Source organism: Mauremys mutica, chromosome 1, assembly GCF_020497125.1.
Source record: "Mauremys mutica isolate MM-2020 ecotype Southern chromosome 1, ASM2049712v1, whole genome shotgun sequence".
NCBI classification, from domain to species: Eukaryota; Metazoa; Chordata; order Testudines; family Geoemydidae; genus Mauremys; species Mauremys mutica.
In genome coordinates this window covers 10,027,599-10,048,661 of record NC_059072.1, presented here as the reverse complement: position 1 = coordinate 10,048,661, position 21,063 = coordinate 10,027,599, and the positions used below count along the sequence as shown (strand labels likewise).

The 21,063-nt window shown below is 49.2% G+C and overlaps 1 protein-coding gene across 7 annotated transcripts in view; it reads right to left on the bottom strand.

Annotated features, from left to right (window-relative positions):
- PLXNA4 (plexin A4) overlaps positions 1-21,063 on the bottom strand; it is a 684,054-nt gene that overhangs the window by 10,138 nt on the left and 652,853 nt on the right. For all 7 annotated transcript variants that reach the window (XM_045028652.1, XM_045028642.1, XM_045028659.1 and 4 more), the window contains one exon: positions 18,246-18,458. In XM_045028652.1, coding sequence (XP_044884587.1) covers positions 18,246-18,458 — 213 coding nt within the window. The remainder of the gene's footprint in view (positions 1-18,245; positions 18,459-21,063) is intronic.

Genomic DNA, 21,063 nt, shown 5'->3' with positions numbered 1-21,063 from the left:
TGGTAGGAGGACATCAGCTCATAGACTCATAGACTTTTAGGTCAGAAGGGATCATTATGATCATCTAGTCTGACCTGCACAACGCAGGCCACAGAATCTCACCCACCCACTCCTGTAACAAACCCCTAACCTATGTCTGAGTTATTGAAGTCCTCAAATCGTGGTTTGAAGATCTCAAGGTGCAGAGAATCCTCCAGATAATCAGCTGGGGCCTTAGACAATTATTAATGGTTCTGGGGATTGCCTGCTTCCTCCTAGTGAGCTGGACCATGCAGTCCTGTTTGGTGACAGCACATGTGGAGGGCTCGTCCTGAGAATGGACTCTGCCAACCGCGGCCGGGCTGCAGCTCAGCGGCAGCTTTCTTCTTTGGGGAACGCTTTGTCCTGCCCTCACTGTAAGGTGCTCGGCACGAGGAGTCGAACTGCACTGGCCAAAGCTGCCGCCCATCAGGTAGGTGAGCAGTGGCACTGCCGGTTCAAGAACTGTGCTAAGCAGAAGAGCAGAACTGGGTCCAACCCAAAACCCAGGCTCCAAACAGCCCCCGAGTTCAGCTCTGGAGCTCAGCTCTGCAGCTCTGGCCCAGGTCAGCTGAATCAAAACCACTGTCAGACACAACGTGGGATCAGGCCAGTGCTAAGTGCAGCATGGGGACTGCGGAACCAGACTGCTGGCCAGGGGAATCAGGAGAACCCTATTGCTAGGAGCCGGGGATCTGGTGCTCTCATTATGAGCAGACAGCCCAAGCAACTGCATACAAACCACCCCACCTGCCAGGATAAAAGGTGCTGGATACTGATTTAGTACGGGACAGGCAATTTTCTATTTCAATAAGGGATGTCCCTTGTGAAACGGGACTGTTGGCAACCCTATGCCACATCCATATTGCCAACTGCACATATGCATGCCCCCAGATGTCCCCCACAGGCTGTACCCCCACGTGCACCCCTGCATGCATCTCCTCTCATCCCAATACCTCAACATAGACAACCCACAGTACACACAACCTATGCCAACTCCATTCACACACCCACATGCATCCACAATCACGTCCACACTCCAACCTTCCCAGCACGTCCCCGCCACAACCCCACTGCACCAAAAATCTACCAGCATCTCCCCTTATTTCCCCCCAGATCAGTCTTATAAACACATGTGCTGGCCCAGCGCAGCAGTGAGCTCCCTGTGCACCCAACCTGCTCATGGGGGGAAATCCCAGCCCCAATGGCAAAACTCCCACCGACGTCCATGGGGCCGGGATTCCACCGCTGGGATTTGGAGCTGCGGGGCTACTGCTGCTGCTGCTGCACAGGGCTTTGCACACTGGGCTGTCTCTCTTTAAGGAAGTTGCTATTTTCGATGTCCTTCCTCCCCCGGGTACAGCAGGGCTTGGAGGACAAAGTTTGCAGAAGGCAATCAGTCACTGTCACTCGCAGCTGTGCTCTGCTGTCAACTGGTTAATTAGACACCAGCATTTACATTTTTAATTTCTGCAATTTGACATTTTGTGCACAAAAAAACCCTCTCGCCAACGGGATCCACAATTTTATAATTAGGAGGCAGAAAGGACAAGGAGCCAAAATAGCTGACAGGTGTCCTGTAAACAGCTCCGAGCCACCTGCTGAGCCACAGGCCGCCTTCCGTGGCAGGGAAATTGGACACCGACGTGCTGTATGAGAATCCCTCCATGAGGCAGGCAAGGGAACACCCCTGACTGCGCAGGGTGGAGAGCGGAGTCGTCGCCCACGAAACGGGGCCCTGTTGCTCTCCGGGCAGGGGATGGCCATAAGCTGCAGTGGGAGAGTCCGGCACGTTGTAGTACCCCCGGCTCCTCCAGGTGGCCACGGTGATTGAGCATTGATTGTGTATGCCTGCCCACTTATACTGCTTACACCACTGCGTGGCTCTGAGTTACTATCCCCACTTCACAGAGAGGGGCTGGGATAACGCCGAGGCCACAACAGAGCAAGGACTAGAAGCCAGGTGTCCTGACGCTCAGCTCTGTGCATAGTCTACAGCTTCCAGATCAAGACTCCGAGAGGACGGGGAGAGGACAGTGCAGTCTCCAAGACCCTTGGTCTTTTTGATGAGGCTGCCAACAAGAGCACCAAATCAATGGCAACTGTGGTGTTAGTTTCTGTAACAAAGGCACCTGTCCACTGGGAACTGGACTGAGAGCCAGTCCGGAGCCTCCAGGTCTCCTGACTGACAGCCTTGTGCCCCACTCACTGGACTGTACTACCTCAAGTGGAAAGTGATCTTGGCGTGGTACTTGCCTGATGAGCCTTTGCAACCTGCCCTGCCACTTTGATAACTGGCTCCAGAGCCTGATAACACAATTGGGAAGAGTCTGGATTCAGGCAGAGCATCCCGTAACCTCCTCAGGAGCCAGCTCTGCAGAACTGACTCCAGAAGAAACAGAAGAGCTCAGGGACTCAAACGCCTGCTGCCCATGGCCATGGCTAGTGGGCTCACAGGGGAAATGCTGCCTGGCAAGCCCAAGCTGCAAACTCGGCCCATGCTCTCCCCACATTTACCGTTGCCCAGTCAGCTTAACTTCAGTACCCGGAAAGATAATGGAGCAAATAACTAGGCAATCAATTTGCAGACACCTAGAAGATAATCAGGTGATAAGTAACCGTCAGCAGGGATTTGTCAAAAACAAATCGTGTCAAACCAACCTGAAAACTTTGACAGGGTAACAAGCCTTGTGGATGGGGGGAAGTGGTAGATGTGGTATATCTTGACTTTAGTAAGGCTTTTGATACTGTCTTGCATGACCTTCTCATAAAGAAACTAGGGAAATACAGCCTAGATGGAGCTACTATAAGGTGGGTGCATAACTGGTTGGAAAACTGTTCCAAGAGAGCAGCTATCAGTAGTTCACAGTCATGCTGGAAGGGCATAATGAGTGGGGTCCCGCAGGGATTGGTTCTGGTTCTGTTTAATATCTTCATCAATGATTTAGATAATGGCATAGAGAGTACACTTATAAAGTTTGTGGACAATACCAAGCTAGGAGGGGTTGCAAGTGTTTTGGAAGATAGGATTAAAATTCAAAATGGTCTGCACAAACTAGAGAAATGGTCTGAAGTAAATAGGATGAAATTCAATAAGGACAAATGCAAAGTACTCCACTTAGGAAGGGACAATCAGTTGCACACATACAAAATGGGAAATGACTTCCTAGGAAGGAGTACTGCAAAAGGAGATCTGGGGGTCCTAGTGGATCACAAGCTAAATATGAGTCAACAGTGCAAAAATGTTGCAAAAAAAGCAAACATAATTCAGGGAGGTATTAGCAGGAGTATTGTAAGCAAGACACGAGAAGTAATTCTTCCACTCTACTCCGCACTGATTAGGCCTCAACTGGAGTATTGTGTCCAGTTCTGGGCGCCACATTTCAGAAAAGATGTGGAGAAACTGGAGGAAATCCAGAGAAGAGCAATAAAAATGATTAAAGGTCTAGAAAAGATGACCTATGAGGGAAGATTGAAAACAATGGGTTTGTTTATCCTGGAGAAGGCTGAGGGGGACATGATAATAGTTTTCAAGTACATAGAAGGTTGTTACAAAAAGAAGGGAGAAAATCTGTTCTCTTTAACCTCTGAGGATAGGACAAGAAGCAATGGCCTTAAATTGTAGCAAGGATGGTGTAGGTTGGACATTAGGAGAAACTTCCTGTCGGGGGGGTTAAGCACTGGAATAAATTGCCTGGGGAGGTTGTGGAATCTCCATCATTGGAGATTTTTAAGAGCAGGTTGGACAAACACCTGCCAGAGATGGTCTAGATAATACTTAGTCCTGCCTTGAGAGGACTGGATACAGGACTAGACGACCTCTCGATGTCTCTTCCAGTCCTATGATTCTATGCTACAGGGTCTCTGCTGCTCCTGCTCAGTGCTCCTGCGTTGCTCTCAAGAGGGGGGCTTTGGGGGCTGGGTAACTTCAGTAATGGTTCTGTTGGAGCATAATCCCATGTTCCTCTGAGTTAAAGCTTCCAGTTAAAGTGCCCAGCTGGCTGAGAAATGAACACGTATTTTGGCACATGGAGGACTCCGTGACTAAGTGCAGTCAGCGCAGCTTGTGGGGAAGAGAGGTGGGGATCAGAGCCCACAGTGCAATGTGAGTGCATTGATTTATGGAACCGAAGAGTTGCCAGTGGAGAGAAGCCCTGCTCTTTATAAATATTCCATGGGCGCCCTCCCACTGGGTGAAATGAGAGAGCACTGGGATTACATCACATTCAAAATCAATAAGGCCTTTGGTGAGAAGCCGCAGCACACTATGTAAACGGGCCCGGCTTGAGAACCAGTCTGAACCTTCCCTTGCCCTCCAGTTAATAGTGTCATCAGAACGGTCGGTTGGGAGGAGAAATGTGGCCTGGCAAGCCCAAACCGCACACTCAGCCCAGGCTCTCCCCCACATTTACCGGTGCTCTACCAGTAGCGTGGCTCCCTTACTTGTGGGAGCTGGGAAACACCCCACACTGGCTAGCGGCAGCTATTGCAGAGTGGAACAAGTCCCAGACTTTGAGTGTGAAGCTTCGTTTCTGAGGGGCAGGGCTTTGAGGCAGGGATTCCTGGGTTCTGATCCCAGCTCTCATGCTATCTAACTTTGGGCAAATCCCTTGGCCTCAGGTTGCCCTTCAGTAAAATGGGGACAGCAATGCTGTATCCATCTCACTGGGGAGTTGTGAGAATTCGCTGGTTAACGTTCAGCAGGGCCTTGAAGATGGAAAGTGCTATACAAATGTTAATGGTCAGATTGTGGTATTTCGCCACTTGCCTCCATAGGAGCCAGTGTGGAGCCACAGTGTCCACTGGGGAGGGGTGCCTCAGCAAGGTGCAGGCCAAGGGACAGGTGTACTGAACAGGCTGTGCTGCTCTGCAGGCCGGAGTGGCAGGAGAACGGGGTCGTGGCATGACTGGGATGAACTGACGGTGCACTTCCTGCACGCCCCCTCAGTGCAGGGATTGCCTCTGCGGTCACAGACTGAGAACCCAGGAGTCCCCTGGTCCTCAGCACCTCCATGTGAGGGGCTCGCCCAGCCTGGCCTTGTGGTATTTTAACATGACCCTAGGCAATGCCTCCAGTAGACCACGAGCGTCAACTGCTCCTCCTGTAGGCAGCGACCCCCAGCAAATGCCACTAAAAGGTTGTTGGCATAGATGGGCCCCTCTCTCCTCCCAGGCATGGGGCAGTAACAATGCTGCCCACAGGTGAGGCTCCCCAGGTGGAGGCAGTGTCTCCCACAGGCAGTCTCTGCTCCAGAGGGGCTGCCCCCCCGACAATGTCTCCCCCCACCACCAGGCAATCTTAGAAGAGTCCTTCCACACAAAGCTGCTCACCATTGGCCCCTCACAGTGAGTGGATCCAAGATGGCGGCTGGCCATGAGCAGCCACTGCAGGACCTCACACAGCCCTGCACTTTGTCCCCCTACCATTTTTCCAGTGAATTGTAACCCTCTCCCAGGTGCCGGGTTGAGCGCTCTAGAGATTGATGCCCTCTGTGTGTGCAGAACAGGCTCTGCTGAGGCAGCCCAGGAGCAAGCTAACCCCACCCTGCTCCCTGTGAATGTGCCTCAGATCTAACCTGGAGGGGGCTGCAGTTCAGGCTCTGAAGTCCATTCCTTGGCTTCCCCGCTGAGACTGCCAAGAAGGGGGCCTGGTGTTCAAATTGGTGGTGGTGCATTTTGAGAGGTGGACACTGGACCAACTACAAACCGGACTGAGAACCAGCAACAGGCCACTGTGCATCCAGCCAAACGCAACTGGAGCTGGTCGGGAATTTGTTGCCAAAGCACTTGTCTGTCCATGCTTTAAATAAGGCGAAAGGCTCCTATGAGAAATACCCATGAAGAGGAGAAATATATTGCTGAGAAGAAATACATCGCTGAGGAGCCTAGTGCTTTTGGTGAAAAATGTTGATTTGTCAAAACTGAAAAGCTTTGATTCCTGGTCGGTTTCAATGAATCGCCCAACTCGAAAAAATGTTGAAAAAAAAAACATTTCAAAATTGTCAAAATGCGTCATGTGGACACTTTCTCAATGAAAAATTCCAGTTTTCGGATTCAAAGCTTTTTGTTTAGAAATGTCAGCTAAGTAGACTAAAAAAGAGTTAGAAAAGATTGAAATCAAAACAAACGTTTTGAAATTCTCAAAATGAGACGTTTCGATTGACGCAAACAAATCTTTTTTCTGGTGTTTCAGCGTGTGAACATTTTCAAGACTTTGAAGTTTGGTCCCGATTCAAGACAGGGAAAAAATGTTAAACTCTCAAGAATATTTGAGGGACAAGAAAACAGTTTCCTGGCCAGCTCTAATCACACCAATTCTTAGCCCCTGCTTCCCTGCCTGGAGCTTGTAGTGATATCCTAGATCAGAGGTCGGCAACCTTTCAGAAGTGCTGTGCCGAATCTTCATTTATTCACTCTAATTTAAGGTTTCGCGTGTCAGTCATACATTTTAATGTTTCTAGAAGGTCCCTTTCTATAAGTCTATAATATATAACTAAACTATTGTTGTATGTAAAGTAAATTAGGTTTTTAAAATGTTTAAGAAGCTTAATTTAAAATTAAATAAAATGCAGAGCCCCCCCAGGCCGGTGGCCAGGACCCGGGCAGTGTGAGTGCCACTGAAAATCAGCTCGCGTGCCGCCTTCGGCACCCGTGCCACAGGTTGCCTACCCCTGTCCTAGATTTTCAGTAGGGAGCTAGTGGAGAGGAGCTTCTAGCAGGGAGGATGCCAGGCTGCCTATCTCACCATGTGAATCCCCCTCAGCCAGACTTCGTCCTCCTGCACTGTATACAGAGTAGCCTCTCTGCAGCGCTCGTGAAGTGCTTGGAAGCCAACTGTTTAGTGTTGCAAGGACGTGTACCTGCTCCAGTACTCGTGTCACACCCCTTCCTGTGCTGCTAACATCCCCTTCACTTCTGTCTCTCTTCCACATCATAACCCAGGTGCTCTGTACAGCTGGGTGACAGCCCAACCGAGGTGGCACTGGAGTGGCACTCCAGATACCAAGCTCAAGTGCCTGTGATGGCATGACAGTTCAATTTACAGCAAGCCAGCTCCAGCAGCCTGCTAGGACTGGGAGCTCTGCAGCTCGAGTCTCCTCTGTTATTCCAGATCAGTCATCCCTGCAGAAAGGCGGGGACAGCAGAGAGGGGAGATTGGGAGGCGGAAGATGGCATCTCCTACAGCTCCAGCGCTGCCCGTTTTGTATGTCTTCCCTTCTTCTCTCCGGTGGCTAGCGACCCATGTAGGTGGGGGTGACTGTGCTGCACAACAGAACGAGTTCAGCTCATGGGGGGTTGCCTGGGCACTTCTCAAGCCCTCCGTTAGCACCAGTCATTCTCTGGGATTAATCAGAGATAAATCACCTTGCTCACTTCTCCCGCATCCAGCAACACTCCTGTGCAGAAATCTCTGCTCAGTGCTACAATTGGAGTTGCAGCTAGCAAGGGATGTGAAAGGTAACAAGAAGGGTTTCTATGGGTATGTTAGCATCAAGAAGGTGGTCAGGGAAAGTGTGGGACCCTTACTGAATGGGGAAGGCAACCTAGTGACAGATGATGTGGAAAAATCTGAAGTACTCAATGCTTTTTTTGCCTTGCTCTTCACAGATAAGGTCAGCTCCCAGACTGCTGCACTAGGCAGCACTGTATGGGGAGGAGGTGACCAGCCCTCAGTGGTGAAAGAACAGGTTAAGGACTATTTAGAAAAGCTGGACATGCACAAGTCCATGGGTCCAGATCTAATGCATCCGAGGGTGCTGAGGGAGATGGTTAATGTGATTGCAGAGCCTTGGCCATTATCTTTGAAAATGTGTGGTGATCAGGGGAGGTCCCAGACAATTTGAAAAAGACAAATATAGTGCCCATCTTTTAAAAAGGGAAGAAGGAGAATCCGGGGAACTACAGACCAGTCAGCTTCACCTCAGTCCCAGGAAAATCATGGAGCAGGTCCTCAAGGAATCCATTTTGAAGCACTTGGAGGAGAGGAAGGTGATCAGAAACAGTCAACATGGATTCACCAACGGCTAGTCATGCCTGACCAACCTGATTGCCTTCTATGATGAGATAACTGGCTCTGTGGATATAGAGAAAGTGGTGGATATGATATACCTTGACGAAGGCAAAGCTTTTGCTATGGTCTCCCACAGCATTCTTGCCAGCAAGTTAAAGAAGTGTAGATTGCATGAATGGACTATAAGGTAGATAGAAAGCTGGCTAGATCGTCGGGTTCAATGGGTAGTGATCAATGGCTTGATGTCTAGTTGGCAGCCAGTAGCAAGCAGAGTGCCCCAGGGGTCAGTTCCGGGGCTGGTTTTGTTCAACATCTTCATTAATGATCTGGATGATGGGATGGACTGCACCCTCAGCAAGTTTGCGGATGACACTGAGCTGAGGGGAGAGGTAGATATGCTGGAGGGTAGGGATAGGGTCCAGAGTGATAGGAGAGGTAGATATGCTGGAGGGTAGGGATAGGGTCTAGATAAATTGGAGGATTGGACCAAAAGAAATCTGATGAGGTTCAACAAGCACAAGTGCAGAGTCCTGCACTTAGGAAGGAAGAATCCCATGCACTGCTACAGGCTGGGGCCCGACTGGCTAAGCGGCAGTTCTGCAGAAAAGAACCCGGGGATTACAGTGGACGAGAAGCTGGATATGAGTCAGCAATGTGCCCTCGTTGCCAAGAAGGCTAACGATGTATTCGGCTGCATTAGTAGGAGCATTGCCAGCAGATCGAGGGAAGTAATTATTCCCCTCTATTCAAGCACTGGTGAGGTCACACATGGAGTACTGCATCCAGTCTGGGTCCCACCACTAAAGAAGGGATATGGACAAATTGGAGACTGTCCAGCGGAGGGCAACAAAAATGATTAGGCGGCTGGGGCACATGACTTAGGAGGAGAGGCTGAGGGAACTTGGCTTATTCAGTCTGCAATAGAGAAGAGTGAGGGGGGATTTGATAGCAGCCTTCAACTACCTGAAGGGGGGTTCCGAAGAGGATGGGGCTTGGCTGTTCTCAGTGGTGGCAGATGACAGAACAAGGCGCAATGGTCTCAAGTTGCAGTGGGGGCGTTGGGGGTTTCTAGGTTTATCCAACCTTGTTTTTTATTAGGAAAAACTATTTCACTAGGAGGGTGGTGAAACACTGGAATGAGTTCCCTAGGGAGGTGGTGGCATCTTCATCCTTAGACGTTTTTAAGGCCTGGTTTGACAAAGCCCAGGCTGGGATGATTTAGTTGGGGTTGGTCCTGCTTTGAGCAGGGGGTTGGACTAGATGACCTCCTGAGGTCTCTTCCAGCCCTAATAGTCTATGGTTCTATTTTAATTTTCATAGTTGTAGGAAATTCAGGTTGGAGTTAGGGCAATGCTGACAGCGGGGCCCAAGACACCCACACAGTGGGAGGTGGGGGGAAGGGAGGCTGTGGGCCTGGCACAGCAAAGCTGAGACCCCTGGCCAGGGCTGTGAGTAGGGGGATGAGCTCCCGGCCGAGGGGGAGGCCACCCCACTGCTGAATGGCTTCTGCCTGGCGATGACCCCTGTGCTCCGGCTGCTGAGTGAGCGAGCAGTGAGCGAGCCATGAGAGCAGGGCTGCTGCTGCAGGCTGGTGACACTGGATCCCTGCAGGCATGAGGCATGGGCAGTGTTAGAGCAGAGACACCCCAGCTGAGGGGGAGGCCATCCCACTGCCTGGGGATGGCCCCCGCACGCTCGGCCGGTGAATGAGTGGGGCTATGACAGTGGGACTGCAGAGGGCGCCCTGCAGGGTGCTGGTGGTGTGGGGGAGGCTGCGTGTGGCAATTGTTCTCAATGGATATTCTTCTTAATCGCTTTCGATATGTCAGGTGAAATTGACATTTACTAGCAATGTGTTTACTTTACTGCCTCCAACCTGTATGACCCACTGGATCATTCCTTGGCCGATGCGTCTCAGTTAACACTGCCCCTCCGCCCCACAGGTGCTGTGCAGAACAAGTAGCTTCCACAGGAAGGTGTGACAGGCTGGAGGAGAGAGGATGCAGAACCCTTCCCTGCTTTAGGCATTTGGAGACGCAGTCCTTGGTGGATGAAACTAGACATGGGTGTGTGAATCCAATTGAACAAAGCATCCCCAATGGACCAATCCAAGTGCTCCTGGCTGCCTGCCCTGCGAACTCCACCTGCTGTTCCCCATCCCTCATAGCTACCTCCAGCACTCTCTGGCCATGCCTTCCACCCTCCTGGGTCCAACCTTGGTGGGTCCATGGACCCTCTCCCACCTTATGGCTCAGACCCTCCTCTGTCCACCCCTGCATACACTCTGGCTTATCTACCCATGCTCATCACCATGGCAGTGCAGCAGCTGGGCCCTAACAGTTTTCTCAACTGAGAAATCAGTTTTTGGAGAGGCTTTTAAACCACGTACCCTACAACCAAACTAGGCTGGCCGTTATAGAACCCACCAGTTTCGCTTTCTCCCATCGCAGTCCGACCATAGCTAGGTGAGTTCTTAGCACATATATGTTTCTTAGCCCTGGTCTACACTAGGGGGTGGGGAATTGATCTGAGTTACTCAACTTCAGCTACGTGAATAACGTCACTGAAGTCGACGTACTTAGATCATCTTATCGCGGTGAGTCGATTGCTGCCGCTCCCCCATCGACTCTGCCTGCGCCTCTTGCTGAGCGGGAGTACAGGAGTCGAGGGCAGAGCGCTCAGGGATCAATTTATTGAGTCTAGACTAGACACAATAAATCAATCCCTGCTGGATCCATCGCTGTCTGCGGATCTGGCCGGTAGTGAAGACATACCCTTAGGAACCGATTGATGTAGTATCCAAGCCCATCAGAAATTCATGTAGTAGAGAATCCTGGTAGGCGAAATGGCCACGTCCTTACTGAGTCTTTACTCAGTTTTCACTTAGCCCTTACGCAGCCAAGCAAGGGCGAGGTAAAACTGGAGGAACAGCTGACTTTGTGGTACAGCTCAGAAATTTCCCACCATTGTAGCTAGCCCCTTGAACAAAAGCAGGGCTGGCTCGTATGACTGGGCACTTCTGATCGGTGCTGGGTGGAGTGTATCAGACCTGCTGGTGGGCATCTCACTCATTTTTAGCAAAGGGAAAGAAATTACTCTCCTCCCTTCTGCATGCTCCCTGTCCCCTTAGGAGAATGAGCTTTACAATTAATTATTTCTTGAAAGAAAACGAGCCAAATCAGTCAGAGGAATAAACTTGGCCCCTTTGCTTATGCCTGTGGCAGAAAGCAATGCACTGTGCATGGGGTATCATAAACCCTGTTTTATGGGACCTGTTTCACAGGCTGCAGAATTAGAGCAGTGCCCTGCCATGCTGTCACTGCCTGCACCCAGTCACTCATTAACTCATCAAGGGAGAAGAGACCAACTCTGGTGCGGCCCTTAGCGCTGATCTCTTCCAGGATGCCCTGGGCTTGGCTAGTGGAGCTAATCGCCTTGCTTGGGATTTTTTTGTTGTCGTCGTTGCTGGTTTGGGATCGTGCTCATTAATAATCGTTTTAGCATCTGAGCAGCCTGTAACAAATCCATGTGCTGCAGACGGCAAACGCAATTACAGAAATAACATAATTAGGGTTATGCAATAGCATTCCGAATCCTGCACGCTGCGAAGGAAGAAGCATGCAAATGGGAGTTCGGTATCTGACAGACCCGGCACTGGTAGATCAGAGACGGTCTGGAGAAAAGCTTGGTAATGAACTAGCAGCAAATTGGAGCAATTCAAGCCCATGAAGTTGTTTCATCTGTTGAATCGTATGCAGATGGACTAAGGGGTTGTTTTGGTCGGCTGGTAGGCATCACAGCTGCTTAAGTTTATGTATTAGCTCTCTCAGCTGGGTACCCCCACAAGCCTCTGTTACACCAAATTGGTCTGATTGCAGCGAGAGCCTAGGTTCAAGGCAGGAATCTCAGCATCTAATTGGGGTATGAAATATTTAGTCTTATAGCTGAACAGATGGCCCTGACTCCAAATGAAGCTCAACTCACCCATTCTTCAGATCAAGAGATCTGCTATTAATGGCTTGTAACTAGTGTTCTACCTTTGCAGGCAGCCTCTTGTGTCTTGATTTTATGGCTTTTTCGGCTCCTTACCCTCTCCAAGGGGAACTGGTGGGGCTGTTGTGCCAAAGGCTAGTAAGTCTTCAGCCAGCCTTGCTGTAAAGACAGCTAATCCTACAGTGAATGCCCCAACCTCCGCAAGGCAGGGGAAAGGAACTAACATCTGCTCATTAAAGACCCTTTGAGGGCCATATATTGTACCCTTGCAAATACAGTCTGCCTCCCCTTTCCACTGTCCCATCTCAGCCGCCTGCCCATGCTCCCATCTCCACTGCTCCCCCAGCACCTCTCAGCTCCCTGTTCTGCCCAGCCCAGCCTAGCCCACACACGCTTCCTGCAGGCATCCTACAGTCCAGAGCCAATGAGCATTTGAGGAGGTCTGCAAAAGGGAAGAAGTGGGGCTAGGAAGGACAGGACAGGCAGCACAGGGATGCACCCCTTCCAGCCTGCCACTGAATAGATGAATCGAGTGATTTAATTTTAAGTGGCTCCCTCTCTCTGTTCTCATGTTGCGATCTGTGATGAAAAGATTAGAAGTTTCTAACTGGTGAGCATCGCTTCCTTAAAGTGGATCTCAGCTCATCTGATTAACGCCAGCCTTCTGCTGGAGGCAGCACGGCCTAGTGGGTATAGCACTGGACTGGAACTTAGGCGAAATAGGTTCTAGTCACCTGCTTGTTGATCTTTGGCAAGTCACTTCCCCACTTCATGCCTCAGTTTTCCCATCTGTAACAATGGCACTAATGATACTGACCTCCTTTGAGCTCTACAGGTGACAAGAGCTGGTTATTATTATTATTTCTATTGACAAGACCCCTCCCTAGTGATCAGTTACATTTTGAGCCTCCTCTGTGCCAGAGGGGCTAGAAACTCACTGTTGTTTAAAGTGAAAGCTGAAATTTCCAGCAGTCCTTTGATCTCTCTTCTGAACTCCTTGGAGTTGGTGAACCACCCTGATGTTACTATTTAAAGTCTCGATATTTTTTTATAATTAGAGTTTATTCCGCGAATAAGTTTTTGTTGCACAAGGTCAGACCATTTCATAACCAGCTCTCTTTTCTGGCTGTAAAATGGCCAGAAGAGGTTAGCCAGCTTTTCAAACTCTGTTGAACACCTGGATTTTAGGGTATCATAATTCAGGAACCCCTTGTCCAGTTCACTTCAAACATAGCAGAAAAATTGTCTCCTGGCCCCAGACTCAATCCACCAAGGTTGAGACTTAAATTTCTTTGATGGCAGAATTTGGAAGGGGTAAGAGTGTGTCTAAAATAAAGCTCATAAATGTCGCTTCACCATGTACTCAGAGTAGTTACTGCTACTGCACAGTAAGAGCCTGCGGAAGAGCATCAGGGGTGAGAGGGAAGCACCTGATCTTTTCTTTGTGCCACCACCTGTATCTTAAATGCTTAATGCGATGCATGGGCATAAGCTGGAAACGTACAGTGGCTTTTGGTCTTTTGTCCCCCCTTTTGGGTCCCTGCGTTCCTGCCTTCATGCCACAGGCTTCTGTACAGCAACGATTTATTGATCGTGACGAATGCAATTAAGCCGTGTTAATGAAGTTCAAACAAGTGTTATCATAAATTTGGCAGCGTGGAGAGAAACGAAAGGTCAGCCGCAGCCCTTTGTCATATTTCCAGCGCTAGTGAATGCTAATGAGCCGGTCCCAGCCAGAACACATTCCCCTTCTCAGTGCTCTGGGATTACGTTAAGTGCTCCCAAATCCCCAGGATTTCTAGGCTCAAAGGGACAATATTGGCACTGAAGCAAACTTGAACAGGTTCTGATCTCAGTTCCGCTGATGTAAATCCAGGGTGACTCCAGTGAAGCCTATGGCCTTACACCAGTGTAGGTGAGATCGGCAACAGGTCCACTCTCTCCTCTGTCCTTTCCCCTCTGTCCGGCTGCAGAACAAGGAAGAGCTCCAATCAGACAACAGCGGCACATCTTGGGTCTTGAAAAGCCACCTGTCACTCTAGAACCACCGGTTGAGTGTTGCTGGTACACACACACACACCTGGTTGTCTCTTCCTGTGTTCTCCATCTCATTCTCCTGCCCCTTCCTACCTTCACCTTTTGTGCCAGAGATGCCCAAGCTCTGGCTGGCTCTAGCTAGTTTTCGCTGCATGTTTTCACCCAGAGGTGGCCTCAGCTACAGAGACTGAATCCAGAACTCAGCTCTTCCAAATCTCAGGGCTGTTCAGATCGGGGTTCTGGTTAGAGCTCAGCTCCACGTCCAGCAGCACTGAAACCTAGAAGTCCATTTAAACCATGGACCCAGAAGAGCAAGCTGGGAATATGTCAGGGTCTGAACCTGCTTTTGTTCCCCCCCCCCATCCTGCACCCACAGCCCAAGCTCTGCATGGGTAGTATTTTGCCTGGGTGCTCATCCATACCCAGCACTTACTTTCACCTGGTGCTGCTGGATGTTCTGCTTGAAACATGTACCATGTATTCCTGGGGGAATACTGTGCCACTGTGCATGCGCATAATTCATGTACCATGGATACTTTTAATTGTTTCCGCAGAAAATAGCTTTTGCTGGGAAGTTGCTGCAGTCCCGTCTTTTGCCCACCAGAGGGCACTGTGGCACTAGAACAGAGCAGCCACTCCCGGCCAGCCCCAGCTACCAGAGGGAAGAGAAAGAACCTGCAGTGCCTTCTTCACAGCACCTGTCAGGCCTGGTCAGAAGACAGACAGTGAGAGGCACATGGGGCTGCTGGGAGTGTGTGTCACAGACGGGTTCATACGAGCTAGTGCGGATAGACTGGGCTGGAGCTGAATGGGAGTAGAGGCACAGGGTCACAGGGGGATAGGGTGCGGGGCCACATGGGGATGGAGGAGGGGGTGCAGGGCCACATGGGGGAAGGGGAGTGGCTGAGTGGGAGCACAGAGATACATGGGGTTGGGGGGTGCATGGACACCTGGGGACAGGGAGGGGGGGGTCTGAGTGGGGGTGGAGGGACACATGGGGACAGGTGGAGGGGACTGGCTGAGGGGGTGCAGGGCCACATGGGGATGGGGGGAGTGGGTGTCTGAGTGGGGATGGAGGGACACAGGCAGATGTGCCTGACTGAATGGGAAAGGCTGGGGGTCAGCCAGGGGCTGCATGGAGGAAGCTCCCTAACAATCCCTCCCCGTCGTCCCAAAAAACCTATTCCATACTTTTCCCACCCATACCCAACAACCCTCCAAATTCACTCCCAGGCTCCTTTCCAGCAATTACTTCCCTCTTCCTCAGCTCCTCCGTTGCCCCTGACTCCCCCAAGCCGTTGCACTGCTTCTGAGGGGTGTGGGAAATATGGTTCTGTATTGTAGTGTAAATGAATTATCACTCAGGGTTCTGCATTAATATGCCTGGTAAGGAATCTGTCAAAAAACATTTCCTGAATCTTTTTTGCTGTCTGTATTGTTACAGACATATTTGCTGACGGGTATTTTGAAATAAATTACTACAATAATTGAAACTGGTGGATTATATTGTGTTGTTTTGACAAATAAAAATATGCAGAATGTTTAATTGTTTGGCGCGGAGTTTGTAATTTTTTGACGCAGAATTACCCCAGGAGTAACCATGGCTGCTGACCCTGCTTTGATGTCTTTTGAGCACCCTTACATACAAGTAGCTGGCTTGGAGCACGGGGGTGTCTGGGATGGGCTAGCTAAGTTAGCATTAATTTTAGATAGATGCATACTAGGACAGATACCTGGCTTTTGCTCCAGAGTTCCTCCAGATAGATATTGTCACCAAGCACCCGTGCACAATCACTCTTAGCTCTAATGTTCCTACACAGGACAATTCATCTGATTTCAGGTTCCTTCTTGCAAACTCCTTAGCAACTCAGAAACTCTCTGGCTGTGACTCCCTGTCTTTAAAACCCAACTGTCTTGAGTGACGATCCTGTCAGCTGACGATGACTATTGCATTAACTGGAATAACTCACACCCTACCTGGCTGTAAAAAAGTAGCAAGGAATTCATTAGCAGTTGGGTGCAAATCCGTCCTATCTTCCATCCTTAACACACCCATCACCCTAGGATCTAGGCACTGCTTGCTGGTTTCTCTGAAATGGAAGCAACAATCATCCTCATTCCAGGTGCATTGTGCATCTCAGAGCCAGGCACTTGCATTTCAGAAAAGACAAGAGTGGCAAAACCGACATTGATATTCACAGACTCACAACCTGCTTTGGGCTTCAGCTAATACAACAGCAAGGAACCTTGCAAAGTTTTTGTAGACCATTAAAAATCACCCCAGCAGCTCCCGGGTCTGTCTCAGATAAAAGCTGGCAATATTAACTAGCAGTGGGAGCTTTGATGCACCTGATTTATGAATGCAGACTCATCCAGTTGTTCTGGGAAAGCTTCCAAGAAAGAGTAACACCTACTCTTAATGGGCACACGATCCAGTTTTAATGAATACAGTGCTGGTAAAAGCCCTGGAGACTGAAGCTATCTATTTATCCAGAGAAGAGGCACAGCACTGGGACAAGCTCTCCATACCCCCCTTCCCACCAAAGTGCCCTCACCCCACAACCTGAAGGACAGAGACACCTCTAGGGATGGGAAGGGACTTTGGTCACCATGACCCTTTCAGTCCTTGGACCTATCAGCTGACTGCTAATGAGAGTGACTGTACAAGTTGCAGTGGAGGGTGTGAGCTAGGTATCTGTCCATTGAAACCAACATCCCATTTCACACAAACCACCAAAGAGCTACCAGATCATAACATCTTTGGGTCGTGAATGACCTGAATGCACAATCCACAAATAAATATCTCTATAGCTCATTCCCAGTGTCCAGATACAGCCTGTTCCCAAGCTCTTTACATATGAGCAAACTTGGGCACAGTATAAGAAACAGGTCATAATTAAGCAAGGTAGCTCCTAAGTGCCCGATTGGTTGCTAAGAAACTACATTCGTAAAAAATGGAAGTGTCTAAACTGCTGCTAAAAATAATTGTCTGGACAAAATCAGTAACCGACAGTAGCTGCATTAGAAAGGATTTCATTTAACTCTGACTAAAGCATAGAAACCTTTAACCAGCTATGGTCTCCTTTCGCTGACATATCAGAATGACTAACCCCTCCATTAAAAGAAATATACTGTGATATACAAAGGTATAGCTACAATAACGAAGAATTCATATAAACCAGTGTGGTGTATGATCAACTGTAGACAGTATCTATCTATCCAGCCAGCTGAATAATTGTTTAAAACTGTGCACAGTTTTATATGAACTCCCTGATGTTAACCTTGGGTCCATGTTTAGTGTACAGCAAGCATTTTCCAGCTGTGCATTTCCAAAACCTGTCAGTACTGCCTACCAAACATGGGGACATTGGAAAACAAACTATGCATTAAATTCTACAAAGCTTCCTCAAGCAAACTCCTACTGAAGTCCATAGAAGCTTTGCCAGAGCTGGTCCCATAAGATCTACCTCTCTATTATTAAGATGAAAAGAAAAATCTTACATTAACTGGGCACAAAGCACTGACTGAACTGTGCAGATAGGAACTGGGAGAGTGCACAGTCCACTGCACAGCAGTGAGTATGCAGGTGGGGGAGTTTATGGTTAGGGTGTTTGGGCAAACCCCTGCTCTGTCAGAGAATGCCTGGAGATCTTTAATTCCAAAGTAGCCTGTCCCTTTGTTCTTCAGGGTTTCATCCAAAGGACCCAACACATGGTCACCTGCATGGAAATCTATTAGCTTCAGAAGGTAAACAAGGCAGCTGAACCAGGATTTGCACTGGTGGCTCTGCAGTGTGTAGAGATTCCACACCCAATGCTTAGAACACAGAGCCATCCTTCCCAGACTGGGTGGCAGGCCTCAACCCCGATCAGTCACACTATCCATCTCCCTCAGACTCCACACACCAGTTTCTCCGCCAGAGAAATGACATCCGAAAACAACCTCAGCATATTCCTCTCACTGACCTGTCCATCTTTGGCGTGAGGCATATCGAGCTAAATGGCCCAGATGGTTCTTTCCATCGGGTCTTAAACCAAATTAAATAGCTAAGCGCTGCAGCCTTCTAATGCAGCTCCGTTACCGGCGGCAGCACACGGGACACCAGGCTGCAGCCTCTGCCCACAGAGCTGGCCCACATTGTACAGCTCTGGCTCATGCCAACCCGTCTCCTCGGTGTAGGACTCACCTTTCCACCCAATTCTTGTAGCTGGGGATGTCCTTGGCATACAGAAGCTTGTTGGAAGGGGAGTCTTTGCCCAGACGGTGCTCCGAGGTTGAACAGGAGTCCATGAAGGTCTGAGCCACCACCGAGAGGCAGGCATCTGTGATGCTGTTCTTGTGGATGTCGAATACGAACTGGGGGTTTTTGATCATGTTGACCCAGAACCGTAGTGGCAAACTGCAGGGAGGAAGGCAGAGGTGGAAGAAGATGGTTCAGTCGGGGTGTTGTTTCACAGGCGATCTCGCTACTCTACAGTAACAACAGGATTGGAGCATGTGACTGGGAGGCAGGATTTCTGGCTGTAAACTGCTATGCAATGGCTCAAACTCATTCCTGATGGGACTCTACTCAAGTCAAGGGAGTTGACTCCAGAGCTGGCTTTGGTCCAGGGCATCCTTAGATTTTTCACGGAGGGCCAGATTCGGACACCTTTATTCACCTTGAGAAGCAGCTTACTCCGCAAGGAGCCCCACTGACATCAATGGAACTAGCTGGGCTGGCAGAATTGGCCTCTTACCCTCTCGGTGGTTCCTATTAATGTCTGTAAAATGGGGATAATACTTACCGGCCTTGCAAGGGTGTTGGGATGAGACCTGACTGCTAATCACTCCACCCTATGTGGCCAGAAGAGGTCATATATGTGCAAAGCCTTAGTAGTATTAATGCTTGTAAGTGGGGAGCAGTCTGGCTTTTCGGTCTCAGCAATACCTGGGGTGGACATGGACAGATAATACTGGGGAGTTGGGATTTAGCTTCACAGCTATAACTCTGTGCACCAGTTGATACCGTAATGGCATGTAACCACCCTGTGGCATCCTGCAGAGCTGGATCCTCAGGCAGCCCCCAGTTCCAGCAGGCTGGGCGTTGCACAACTCTGTGTTTATAACTAGGAGTTGGGAGATGAATCCTTGCTATCAGAGCCCACCCACTGGATCTCCATCTCCAGGGTTTTGGTAAGTCCAATTTCAAATGTCTCCGGGGCTGGGGCTTCTATCACTTCCTGGAGGGAGATTACTCCACCCTAACAGATCTTCACAACAGTGGGTTTTTCCTAACAGCCAACGTACATTTTCCTTTCCTTAATTTCATCCCATTGCTTCTGTGACGTTATTGATATAAATGGGGACCATATAGAACATGGGTTGCAACCAAGGTCCTGTAGTGGCACCAAATCCTAAGTAAAGGGGGTCATATAAGGTGTCTAAGACCAGGTTCTGGGTTGCTGATTATAATTATGCTGTCTATATGTCTGTATCATTTTTAGTTGAAGTTATGAATGTTGGCTCTATGCTGTCTGTATTTCAAGTTTGTGCTGTGCTTCTGGGGGAAGCCTCCCAGACAAGCTGGTGTTAGCTCTGCCTAGCCTGTTTGATGGCCCATTAAGGACCATTAAGGACACAATGGACCCATGGAGAGAAGGCAGACACGCCTTGTGACTCAGCAAAGTATGCAGGGACTGGCCCATGTGACTCCAGGCTCCATCTTGCTGTAAATTTCCACAGTGAAGACAAAGAGATTCTTACACCTGGAAAAGCCTATATAAGGCTGATGCTTCATCTCCATCTGGTCTTCAATCCTGCTTCTGACCTCTGGAAGGACTTTGCTACAAACTGAAGCTCTGCACGAAGGACTGTTGACCCATCCCAGCGGGGGATGTTCCAGAGACTTAATCTGAACCTGCAGTTTACTCCAGCACTGCTGCAAGCCTGAACTAAGAACTTTACCATTACTGTATGTAATTGATTCCATTTAACCAATTCTACCTCTCATCTCTACCTTTTTCCTTTTGTAAATAAACCTTTAGATTTTAGATTCTGAAGGATTGGCAACAGCGTGATTTGTGGGTAAGATCTGATGTGTATATTGACCTGGGTCTGGGGCTTGGTCCTCTGGGATCGAGGGAACCTTTTTCTTTTATTGGGGTGTTGGTTTTCATAACCATTCATCCCCAGGACGAGTGCACTGGTGGTGATACTGGGAGACTGGAGTGTCTAAGGAAATTGCTTGTGTGACTTGTGGTTAGCTAGTGGGGTGAGACCAAAGTCCTTTTTGTCTGGCTGGTTTGGTTTGCCTTAGAGGTGGAAAAACCCCAGCCTAGGGCTGTGACTGCCCAGTTTAAGCAATTGGTCCTGATTTGGCACTCTCAGTTGGGTCCCGCCAGAATCGCTCTGTCACAGTGGCGTAGTCGTGCTTGGATCCACAGAACCAGGTCAATTAAGCTTTGGGTCAGAACCCCACGCTATCCAAATTTTAACTTTGGGATTGAGAGTTTGCTTGGTTAAAGATCAGTGACCATGAGACAGAAAGCATCAGGAAAAGCAAGGAAACTGCAAGCCTTGAGAGACAGCCTGCAGTTTGATTATGAGCAAGAACTGGCAGAAATTCGAATGGAGAAAGAGGCTGAGGAGAGAAAGAAAGAAGTTGCTAAGAGAGAAGAAAAAGCTCGTAAGAGGCGTCTGGAGCTGCTGGCTGCTGAGGAGAAAACTCGACAAATGCAACAGGAGACAGCTAGACTCCAAATCCAAGTCAAAAAAGCAATGGAAGAACAGCAGAGACTGTATCCTCTTGAAAGTCCAGTTTGTAACAATGTTGGTATGTTGTATAAATCTGAGCAGTTGTCTGGGGGTAACCAAATGTACCCCAACAATGCCACCTTTTATGTCAATGCTGTTACTGTGTGTTCAATAGGGGGTGGCCCCATAAATTGTGCCAGTGCTATGGATGGGAATGGTAATGGAAAATTCATAGAGAGTGTAAAAGTCAATGGTAAAAGCTGTTTAGG